This window comes from Salvelinus sp. IW2-2015, linkage group LG12 (assembly GCF_002910315.2).
Source record: "Salvelinus sp. IW2-2015 linkage group LG12, ASM291031v2, whole genome shotgun sequence".
Taxonomy (NCBI): Eukaryota; Metazoa; Chordata; class Actinopteri; order Salmoniformes; family Salmonidae; genus Salvelinus; species Salvelinus sp. IW2-2015.
Genome location: NC_036852.1, coordinates 6802877 through 6815289, shown reverse-complemented (window position 1 = coordinate 6815289; position 12413 = coordinate 6802877). Strand labels below are relative to the sequence as shown.

The window sequence follows — 12413 nt, the reverse complement described above, 5'->3', positions numbered from 1 at the left end:
GTGAAGCTGACAGAGCCAGATGTGCTTCCCTGTGGCTCCGGCTACATTGCTAACGCTAACTAGCCCCCAGTGCCTAAGCCCTGTCACTTACCCCCTTTTTGACTTTTTAAGCACTTCTACTCCTCTACAGTACAGTTCACAGAGGCAAGTTAACTCTGTGACTGCTAAGTAGTTAACTAGCAGACACTCTTTAGGGCCAAACGATTGGCCTCTGTGAATTAGTTTCATACGGATTTTATTGTTATTCAGATATATGCCACATACTGTATGTGTATAATCCCTGCGGGACTTGAACCCACAACCTTTGCGTTGCTAACGCCACACTCTAACTGAGCCCCGCGAGACCACATGGAGCTATTACCTAGCTGAGGTGCCCCAGGACCCGGTCTTATCTACGCTGACTAACAGGTCTGCTGGAACAACCCGCAGGGAACAAGGCGATAAGTGCTAGTCTACAGCTCCCCTGCACCACCCTGTGACAGAACAAGAGGATGTCTTTTACATATATAATTAGAGATGGCTGACTTCCCCCAAATCACTACAGTCAAGGAAATACTATTCAGACTCACTATATATCACATAGCACACATAAACATAGAAACACATCTGACCACGGGGTTAGTGATCTTGTGGCTCTAAATCTTTAGCTACCTGTTTGAGACTGTAATAAATTGTATCGATGCAAAATAAAAGCGCTAGGAAAAGACGCAACCTGATGCAGAGCTAAGGGTAACGCATGCATGGGATCACAATGACTTCCTTTTTGCTCAGACCTGATGCAATTCTTTCTTCTTAAAAATAAAGAGAGGGAGAAAAAGAAAAACATGACGACCAAATAATTTACTCTTTATCCTCTGGCCATTGAGACATGGCTGTGCTGCGGAGGCCGGCCCAGTATAGTTTATAGAATCACACTGATATGACTCTCCTCTCTCAGCATGGATTTATAGAAGAGCCTTACCCAATCTCAGGAATAATATGGAAACAGAGACATGGTAAAAAATCTTTGTGTAACTCGTGAATAAAACGTTGGATTCCCCAACGTGTGTGTGTGGCCTACTCTACTCATGGTGCCTGAAGAGCACAGTGTTCTAAGCCGTCCTCTTTGACACACATTAGGTATGACGTGCTAGTCTGAAGAATGACAGATTGGTTTGTCAGATGCTTCGAAAAGACTGATGCCCTGCTTGCAAGCTGTAGGGGTATTACTTCCACACAGTAACATAATAAATGTCATGGCCTGTCACACACACACACACACACACACACACACACACACACACAGACAGACAACGACAGAACAGACAGACAGACAGACAGACAGACAGACAGACAGACAGACAGACAGACCGACAGACAGCAGAGACAGACGACAGACAGAACAGACAGACAGACAGACAGACGACAGACCGACAGACGACAGACAGACAGACAGACAGACAGACAGACAGACAGACAGACGACGACAGACAGACAGACAGACAGCAGACAGACAGACAGACAGACAGGACGACAGACAGACAGACAGACAGAACAGACAGACAGACAGACAGACAGACAGCAGACAGACAGACAGACAGACAGACAGCAGACAGACAGACAGACAGACAGACAGACAGACAGACAGACAGACAGACAGACAGACAGACAGCAGACAGACAGACAGACAGACAGACAGACAGACAGACAGACAGACAGACGACAGACAGACAGACAGACAGACAGACAGACAGACGACAGACAGAAGACAGACAGACAGCAACAGACAACAGACAGACAGACAGACAGACAGAACAGACAGACAGACAGAGTCCCTGTGGTTATGAGAGTAATTGGATCCTTCTAACTTACCTTTACACAGAATGAATGTCCTTGAATGAATCATCTCCCATCATTCTGACAGTGCCTGTGTTTGACTTGAACAAGACAAACACGGCACAGCCAGAAGAGGACTGGCCACCCCCCATAGCCTGGTTCCTCTCTAGGTTTCTTCCTAGGTTTTGGCCTTTCTAGGGAGTTTTTCCTAGCCACCGTGCTTCTACACCTGCATTGCTTGCTGTTTGGGGTTATAGGCTGGGTTTCTGTACAGCACTTTGAGATATCAGCTGATGTAAGAAGGGCTATATACACTGCTCAAAAAAATAAAGGGAACCTTAAACAACACAATGTAACTCCAAGTCAATCACACTTCTGTGAAATCAACTGTCCACTTAGGAAGCAACACTGATTGACAAAATTTCACATGCTGTTGTGCAAATGGAATAGACAAAAGGTGGAAATTATAGGCAATTAGCAAGACACCCCAATAAAGGAGTGATTCTCAGGTGGTGACCACAGACACTTCTCAGTTCCTATGCTTCCTGGCTGATGTTTTGTCACTTTTGAATGCTGGCGGTGCTCTCACTCAAGTGGTAGCATGAGACGGAGTCTACAACCCACACAAGTGGCTCAGGTAGTGCAGCTCATCCAGGATGGCACATCAATGCGAGCTGTGGCAAGAATGTTTGCTGTGTCTGTCAGCGTAGTGTCAGAGCATGGAGGCGCTACCAGGAGACAGGCCAGTACATCAGGAGACGTGGAGGAGGCCGTAGGAGGCCAACAACCCAGCAGCAGGACCGCTACCTCCGCCTTTGAGCAGGAGGAGCACTGGCCAGAGCCCTGCAAAATGACCTCCAGCAGGCCACAAATGTGCATGTGTCTGCTCAAACGGTCAGAAACAGACTCCATGAGGGTGGTATGAGGGCCCGACTCCACAGGTGGGGGTTGTGCTTACAGCCCAACACCGTGCAGGACGTTTGGCATTTGCCAGAGAACACCAAGATTGGCAATTCGCCACTGGCGCCCTGTGCTCTTCACAGATGAAAGCAGGTTCACACTGCAGCACATGAGCACATGTGACAGACGTGACAGAGTCTGGAGACGCCGTGGAGAACGTTCTGCTGCCTGCAACCCTCCAGCATGACCGGTTTGGCGGTGGGTCAGTCATGGTGTGGGGTGGCATTTCTTGTGGGGCCGCACAGCTCTCCATGTGCTCGCCAGAGGTAGCCTGACTGCCATTAGGTACGAGATGAGATCCTCAGAGCCCTTGTGAGACCATATGCTGACACATGCACATTTGTGGCCTGCTGGAGGTCATTTTGCAGGGCTCTGGCAGTGCTCCTCCTGCTCAAAGGCGGAGGTAGCGGTCCTGCTGCTGGGTTGTTGCCCTCCTACGGCCTCCTCCACGTCTCCTGATGTACTGGCCTGTCTCCTGGTAGCGCCTCCATGCTCTGGACACTACGCTGACAGACACAGCAAACCTTCTTGCCCACGCTCGCATTGATGTGCCATCCTGGATGAGCTGCACTACCTGAGCCACTTGTGTGGGTTGTAGACTCCGTCTCATGCTACCACTTGAGTGAGAGCACCGCCAGCATTCAAAAGTGACCAAAACATCAGCCAGGAAGCATAGGAACTGAGAAGTGGTCTGTGGTCACCACCTGCAGAATCATCCTTTATTGGGGGTGTCTTGCTAATTGCCTATAATTTCCACCTTTTGTCTATTCCATTTGCACAACAGCATGTGAAATTTGTTGTCAATCAGTGTTGCTTCGCTAAGTGGACAGTTTGATTTCACAGAAGTGTGATTGACTTGGAGTTACATTGTGTTGTTTAAGTGTTCCCTTTATTTTTTTGAGCAGTGTACATACATTTGATTTGATTTGACCCCCCCCCCACACACACACTATTGTCAATATGTTGAAAATGATAATACCATTTCGTCAACCATTATGCATTACTGCACACAGTAGATTTAAGATACAAGGTAAAACAAATCTGGGATAGCAATTAATTTACAATAGATTTTTTATTTAGATTTGTGTCCAATGTGGACATCCTTCTCTATGATATGAGTGAGGACAACACAGTCACATCTAAGAATCACTCAATGACTTGAAACTCAAATGAATAACTACTTAATTAATTAGTACAGTACAACTAAAGAAAACTTGGAAAAGCAAGGCATCGTTCACAGTGATTGTGGTAATACAATGAACAACTGAATGACTTCAGAGGAAAATGTCCTACCGAAATGTTTACATCTTGGATGTATTATATCTAACGTTTATGGTGTTTATTATTTGTTATTCTTCTCTTACTTTTTTTTGTTGGCATTTTCTTAAAACCGCATTGTTGGTTAAGGGCTTGTAAGTAAGCATTTCACTGTAAGGTCCTGTTGTATTCGGCGCATGTGACAAATACAATTTGATTTGATTTTYATTTGGTGTCTCTTATGTCTGCCTTTATCCAGCATTAGACTCATAAAACATTTTGTATTATAACAAAAGCAGATGGAAACTTGGAGGGGAGTCCTCTTCTCTTCAACCTTCCTCATTAGTATTCTAAAGAGCATGTAAGTATTGGCACTGTTGTTATTGAATAACTGTTGTCTTGGTCATGTACAGAACTGAAACTTGCACTGCTTAGGCATGCATACACATACAGTACTTGAACACAAAACACCTAAGACAAAACATTGACGATATCCTGTATGAGAATTTCGACACGCATACTTCAAATGGATTGGAGACACCTAGAAGAAGAAGCTAGATAATGAAGATGTGCAGTCCCTATTAACCATCTTAATTAAAAAGACGTCATAGCAAGTGTTTGTAATTCAAGCAGCCATCGAACACGAGCACAAATTACAGGCAGCACCCAAGTTAGAACTCTCCACACTAGAAACCTCTTATCATGAGAACCACTTACAGTAATTTAAAGATTCAGAATCGTCTAGTAAGACTGAAAATGGCGTGTCTGAAAATATGATCCACCAACCATTAACATGTTATTACTGTTTCAGAACATTTAAAGATAAGCATCATTTTGTTATCACAGTATGGCACAGAGACATCAAAAATCACGACAACATTTCACATCAGTCACAGTGAAGTGGAGATAGCAGGGGAGAACATTCCCTCTGGGCACAGGGAGTCAAACAAGGCAAAGGCATCTACTGTACTATGAGGAAGCTCGTTGTCAGTTATTTTCCTGGATGATGACAACAACAAGGATTGGACACACACATTAAATGAGGCAAGTGCAAATTAAGCGGTAATAAGGCTAACCAAGTTTGAGTCTCATGGTCGTCATTGTTAGCCCTTCACCAAAGCATATTTGATATGATATTTTTGATCACAGCTATGAGGCGGTACATCTACAGATATTTGGTCCAGTCCTTGATGGGAGTCAGGGGTGGACTAGGACCAGAAATGGCCTCTGGCATTATTGTAACACAACAGACAATTTTTTTCCTTTTCCTTGAGGCCCCCATTATTAGCCAGATAATGATAATTTTGTTTAAAAAAAAAAATTAAAAAAAAGAGTTACACAGGCCCACTAGGATAAAAATGGACCAGCCCATCTGGCATTTACCCGAAATGCCAGATGGCCAGTCCGCCCCTGATGGGAGTCCAAGTATGAGAAAAAGAATGGACAGAGGGTCCAATTTTAGACCGAAAAAAAGATGGGGCTGTTTCGAAGAGATATTAGTAGCTCCGAGGCACTACTAGCTCCGRTGTTGTTCYTTGTGTTCGTTCATGTTTTGTTATCTGCGATTCCAGAAGAGGGAGCTACAGTACCAAAGCTTAATACATTTGGCAGCAGAACTTGTATTGCAATATAAAAAACATCAATTCCATCACTCAATGTGCAGTTCAGCATGTGTTTAATAGAGCTTGTCGCATGGTAGAATGGGTGTCTTCAGAACTGTCTTTGCGGAGGAGGAGATATGTTAGAAGATATGAAATGCTGAAGAGTCGATTCCATTGCTGATGTGTAACGCAGTACTATGAGGACAGARGTCAAGAGAGGACAGTTACTGTAGAGGCAACAACCAAGGTTTGTGCTGTAGCTAGATGTTGCTAAGTAATCAAGAAGCCTAAGTCCACAGGCTGTCGCTGTACATAGTGCTGGCTGGGGCTGACTTGGGCTGTATCCCGATACTACTAAAATATGTACTTGTGCTCTCCTCCCCATGAATTTAAAAGCATTGGATTGGTGTCAGCCTAGGCTAGAGGGAGTTGGTACCATATTTCCTATACCAGTGCTTTTAAATCCATGAAGGGAAGGGAACAAGTGCACACTTAGGGCCGAAGGGAAGGCTTGAGAATTGGGACGCAGCTTGGTTGTTGTTGACGCTGGAGGGAGGTGTCATGCCAACGATCTTGGCATACTTCTAAGATCATGGTTCCTGGTTCCTCCTCTAGATCTCCCGAAGACCAACCAGCGCACAGCTCTGTTTCCACAGCTCAGCCCTCACGTTGTGATCGTAAGTCATGTCAGTGGATTCAGTTCTCTCCCCGTTATAGAAGTAGCAGCCTCCGACCCCCTCCAGCTGCGACGCAGTGGCAGCCAGGATAGATGTCGACGCTCCCTCGGCTGGGATCTGGAGATGACACAGAAATAACACTTTAGAAAAGAATGGACCGGCAGGGACAGGCTTGTTCTTCAGAAACATCGTGGTCTTCTGTTCCATTTTCAAAATTGTAAACTGAAGCCCAGTTCTATCAATCATTCAAACCGGCAACATCAACGCTTTCATAAACAGGATGCAGTCCTCTGTTCCATTTTTCAAAATGTAAAATACATTTCACAACTGAATTGCTAAGCAGCTTCAGTTAGTTACACCTTGTCCCCCAGGCTCAATTGCTAGAGAGGCGGCTGGGCGGACGAGATTAGAATTAGGCTATTTAGATGTATGACAAAGAGTTGTTACAGCAATCTAAGGCGTCTGTGAGCTCTCAGGTGAACTAACACGTCTGTCTGGCAGCAGCAGCCTGTGGTGAGTGATGTGCAGCAGGCCGGGCAGCAGCAGGCAGGTTAAGTGGAGGAGGTTAGAGAGGAGGAAGCAGAGCCAGACTGATCTATTGCAGGCCATGCCTACTGCTCTGGAAAGCCTGGAGCTTATATAAGGCGCATATGGCGGCTCCTAAATGGGCCCACTGCACTGGAGGAGAAACAAACGCCAACACAGAGCATTGAAACACTACACTCGCTGCCCGTGGGAATCTGAATTCACGTCCCTCGTTTAAACACACAAACACAATCAACAACACATAGTGTGAATGTCTTTGCTGATGGGGACTTCGAAGAGTCAAGAAGAATTTGCTCCCCACAATATATTTGGACTAGAGGTGAGGTTTTAGTAATCCAAATTGTTGTATGGCCAAAAACAGTGATTAACACTGAGGATGTTCCTCGAATGGAAAATGTGAATGAAGACACTGGCAGACAGGCCGGCTTGATTTCCAAACAGCAGATGTGAAATAGCCCCTAATGAAATCCGTCGACAGATGGGCCACAAGACAAGACCACCAGTCCAGAAATGTGTATACACGTCTTAGACAGCACACATACATGTCTCACTTATAAAACAAATACTTGTAGAGAAAGGAAAAGTGACAAACATTGAACAAAACAATATTTCATGCAGGTCCATATTTCTTAGGGTGATCATCACTTGTAATATGGACATAGGATTGAGCAACCATCTGTGGCCAGTGGGCATCACATAGCTGCCCTCCATACTGCAGTTAGTTGACAAAACAAGTGTTGCAAAACAAATGCTGCAATACTTGGCAATCCAAACCTCAGTGGATATGAGACATCTTTCCAAACACACAAAACCCGAACGATCAGACAGATAATGAAATACGATTTGGCGCTAGACCCCAATTCCAAGATTAAAAGCCTCCGAAAGGAAATTATGACGGCGATAAATATCAATATCTGACAATATCAACTCACTATCTTTGTGGAATATGAGTATTGATGAAATTAAATCCAGATGTTTTTCAGGTTATCTTTATATTGTCATCCTTGAAATACTGTATATATTTTTTTTTAAACTCTTAAAGCCGAACTAGGTAAGGCTTAATTTCCCAGCACATTTCTAAAAAGGAAAGTCATCTAAATCTATTCAGGCAAACAAGCAAATTGTCTACACTGTCCCTGTTAGAATGCCCTAATACAGAATGAATCTGTGACCATGCAATGTGACGTTTTAGAAGCAGATTCAAGGGTGATTTATATAACTAAGAAATAAACAAAATTACCATTACTGCCACATGCATTTTGCTTGCAGCTAAATTGTTGTTTGCCGCTAAATTTTATAAGCAGGTTGACGTTTATTGGGATAAGTCTTGTCTTAAAGGCAGAACTGAGCGATTTCCGTAAGATGGGCAAGGTGCAAAGCCAAAATTGGCTTTATTGTAAAAATTCATGAAAACAAAAAGTACATTTTTTTTCTTAATTTAAGAGTAGGGTTAGACATTAGGTTTTAAATGATTTGATGATTTTGTGCCAGCTAGTGACCACTCTGCAGAGCTGCCTTCAGAACAAGATTCATGACGAAAAATGCTAAGCTGCTAATTATAATGGGGATTATTTGCACAGSTTTCTCACAAATTGTGATGTAGTTTTCATGAATACAAACACCCTCTCGCCAGTGGAGGCTGCTGAGGGGGGGAYGGCTCATAATAATGTCTGGAACAGAGCGAATGGAATGGCATCAAACACATGGCATTAAAAAAACCTGGAAACCATGTTTGATGCATTTGATACCATTCCACCTATTCCGCTACAGTCATTACCACGAGCCCGTCCTCCGCAATTACGGTGCCACCAACCTCCTGTGCCTCTCACTCACCCTGTGGTTCTGAATAAATTGACCACCCCATTTAACACACCCTTTGATGCGACTATAATTCACATGCTTTTACCATCTCAGAACCCCAAGAATGCAATTATAATCCTTTTTAAAACACATGGATTCCACGGCAATATGATAAACAGAAAAACTCATTATGAAGCCTGGGCAGTAAAAGGCTGGATCATTCCACATGTGTTGCACCTTATTAGTATTCTCATCAATCACCGCTGTTAAGCTTTGGTCAAGCGTAGAAGCTTCACCTATTACCATATCTATCTTTGGTGCATTTTCTCCTCAAGTATGCCAAATTCCTAAGTAATTGTAAAGGTCGTTCACCGTACCCTTAACAGTCTTACAGAACTGTCAGCATAGTTTACGTTATCCTATAGTGAAGTATAAGACTGTTAGGTGAAATACTATGACACTGTTGTTAGTTTTGAGAAGGAATGTGGCCCATATCTACAGTATATTTGATGCATTTTGTCTCAGGTTCCTAACCCTAAGGTGGCTTTAAATATTTGAATGGTCATCTAGATTAAGATTCTACTTTACCCTAAACAGCAATTTGGCAACAGGTTTCTTGGCTGCCTGGGCTGGAATGCAGAGGTTGTTGTACAGGTCAGTGTCCACCATGCCCGGGTCTACTGCGTTGGATGTTACTGGGAACCCTCCTGCTGTTAACTTCTCCTGCAGATGGTATGTGAAGAGAACCAGAGCCAGTTTACTCTGAGAGTAGGCACCATGCGCACTGTAGCAGGACCTGGAGGGAGAGAGAGGGATGGGGAGAGAGGGAGAGAGAAACGGAGAAAGAGGGAGAGGACGAGAGAGACTGTTTATCTCGGGGTAAGCCATGCTTTATAATACGATCATTTGGCAGTTTAGTTTGTCCAAAAAAACCTAAACTAATTAACATACATAACATACTTATTCCGTATGTTGTCTACAACCTTGTTGTTCCCAATCCAATGCCCCCTACTAAGCTATCTGCATGACTAAACCCAATGTCTATTATACAGTTTCTGTACTGTACTGAATAGATAGACTTATTGTTAACACCAGAAACACTGTCCAAAGCAAACGCAACTTGTCTGTACAAACGCACTGTGAAGGTCATAAGAGCATCAGACTGTGAAATACCCAATCTATAATGTGTTTCCCCCCCTGTTTCTTTTTCTTACAGCGTGAGATTGTTTCTGGGTAGAGCACCGTTGCAGCTAGCCGTTTGTAGCCAGCAGCATCGTCCACTCATTTCTCCCAGATGTGACGAAGCCATCTATCACATCTAAATTCGCAGGCGAGAAAGAGAGAGATACCGCTGTTCTGCCCTTGAGGCAAGGAGCCTCTCAAAACAGACTGTATAATAATGGTTGATCACACAACACTATCTGTCATCAAAACTAATAATGTTGTCCTGGTAAGAACATTTTAGAAAATGTTCATTTTTTGTTTTGTTGAGGTAAAATATTTTACGAGTATCAAAAACAATTATGGGAAAAAAGGTTATGGGAATCAAGAGGCTTTGTCGGTCAATGAGATTCATTGGATATAGCTTGTATCTTGAATTGAGAATGACATTCACCCATAGCCAACAGATAAATACTACTACCACAGTGGTAATGGTTTTAAATGTGCTACTTGATTGTCCATCAACCATGACTAATACCAAAGAGATGACAATACCACGTCGGGATTTTGATTTCGWGAGATTGATTCAATTTCAGCAATCAATTGGACACCTGAGAACAATGTTGGAAGCCATATACCAAATAACCTGGGTCTGTATTCACGAAGCGTCTCAGGGTAGGAGTGCTGGGATCATGAATACAGACGCAGGTCCTGGTCCCTACCTGCCCTGTAGGTCTTCCATATTGAGTMTTCCAACGTAGTGTGTGGCGGAGGACATGGTGACGACGCGGGAGCAGGCATCGTGTCTCCCAGACCTCTTCAGTTTGTCCAGGAGGAGGTTTGTCAACAGGAAGTGTCCTAGATAGTTCAGACCAAAGTGCAGCTCGAAACCGTCCTCCGTCTTTCCCTCGGGAACCAGCATGATACCGGCTATGAAGGACAAGCAATATGACATTTCAATCAAAGTGCTTTACAGATACCCAGCCTAAAACCCCAAAGAGCAAGAAATGCAGAGGCAGAAGCATAGCGGCTAGAAAGAACACCCTTCAAATATTCGAGCAATATGTCGACAAGATATAACAGCTGTCTATGCTGATACACTGTGACTGACACTTCTGTTGAGTGATTGTGAAAGGAGAAACACATGGTACTGCTAAGGTCGTGGGTTCGATTCTCGTAGAGATCACACACGGTACACATGCTAAAAAAGTACGTACTCACTAAGACTGACAGTACAGTGAGTGCACACATTTTTTATTTGTGTAGGCCTAAATTCCTCTGGATAGAACTGTCTGCTATGTGGCATATATTCTTATTACGTTATCATTAAAAGCACTCCCTCTATAGACGCCTGGCCTCTAGGTGTGCTATAACACTTGCAGACGATGGTCAACAAGACTTGTCTGCAGATCAGTCTATCAGTCTATGGTCTCTCAAGCACACACCTTCCCCTAATGCAGACTGAAACAGCTCATTACTCTAACTTAAACACCATTGACTACATGGTAATGGAGATTACAACGATTAGTTTATCAATAACACTATTCGACATGCAATTAGGTGTCTAAAGTGAAAGAGATACAAGGTGTCATTAGGCCTTGCTTAGCTTACTAAAGCATAGGGCATAGACAGAGAGAACTCACGGCGTGACGACAACTCTACTGACGGGGGGAATTCAGGGAAATCAGAATGCTACTCGGGGCCTACGTGCCAAACGGCACCCTATTCCGTATTTAGTGCAGCTCTTTTGACCAGAGCCCTACGGGTCCTGGTCAAAAGTAGCACACTATATAGAGAATAGGGTGCCGTTTGGGACACATCCGGGGTCTGTGTAGCGATGACCTTTCCCTATCATTACTCTCTCAATGGGGTGGCACTAACGTCTGCACTACGTCCTTCCTTCGGCATCTACCATCCATTATCAATCAGCCGGGTGTGATGTTAGCTGCCGAGAGAATCTTGCAGACTGGTGAATTATTCATTCAGCCTGTTTGTGAGCAGATAGTGGCTGACTGTTACCACAGCATGGAGCCCCCCCAAGCCAGTCAGTACCGGAGTCTCCAAAGACCTTCTCTCAATAAAAGCTATTTTGTTCAAACAAACTGCCACGGAGGACTACACAATAGGGCTTCGCCTGAAATGGCACCACATTCCTATGGCAGAGCACTACCTCATAGTGCTATGGATAAAAGAAGTGCACTAAAGGGAATAGGGTGCCATTTCAGAGGCCTCCTAGGACCAGGAGACACTGTATTTTCAAAGATGGACGACAACCAGTGTTTGCTTGATTTTTCAGATGAAATAACGATGCTATGATTCCCTTTAAAAGTGAATGTTGTGGTATATTGAATAACGAGGTTGTTTGGTGTATAAGTACCATTGTTGACAAGGACGTGAAGTGGTAGAGCCCTGGCTTTAAACCTGTGGACAAACTGCCGTACCGACTTCAGGGAACACAGGTCCAGGAACAGAAACTCCACTGTGAACAGAACACAAAACATACAAACAACATGAACATTCTTCTATGCCTAAATACAGTTGAAGTCGGAAGTTTACCTACACTTAGGTTGGAGTCATTAAAACTCGTTTTTCAATC

The 12413-nt window shown here is 43.9% G+C and overlaps 1 protein-coding gene across 3 annotated transcripts in view; it reads right to left on the bottom strand.

Annotated features, from left to right (window-relative positions):
• Positions 1-3828: 3828 nt before the first annotated feature.
• Positions 3829-12413, bottom strand: part of LOC111970950 (polyprenol dehydrogenase-like) — a 48589-nt gene continuing 40004 nt past the window's right edge. For all 3 annotated transcript variants that reach the window (XM_023997721.2, XM_023997719.2, XM_023997718.2), the window contains exons 4-7: positions 12195-12296; positions 10540-10747; positions 9245-9452; positions 3829-6427 (exon numbers count right to left, since the gene is read on the bottom strand). In XM_023997721.2, coding sequence (XP_023853489.1) covers positions 6245-6427; positions 9245-9452; positions 10540-10747; positions 12195-12296 — 701 coding nt within the window. In that variant the 3' untranslated portion in view covers positions 3829-6244. The remainder of the gene's footprint in view (positions 6428-9244; positions 9453-10539; positions 10748-12194; positions 12297-12413) is intronic.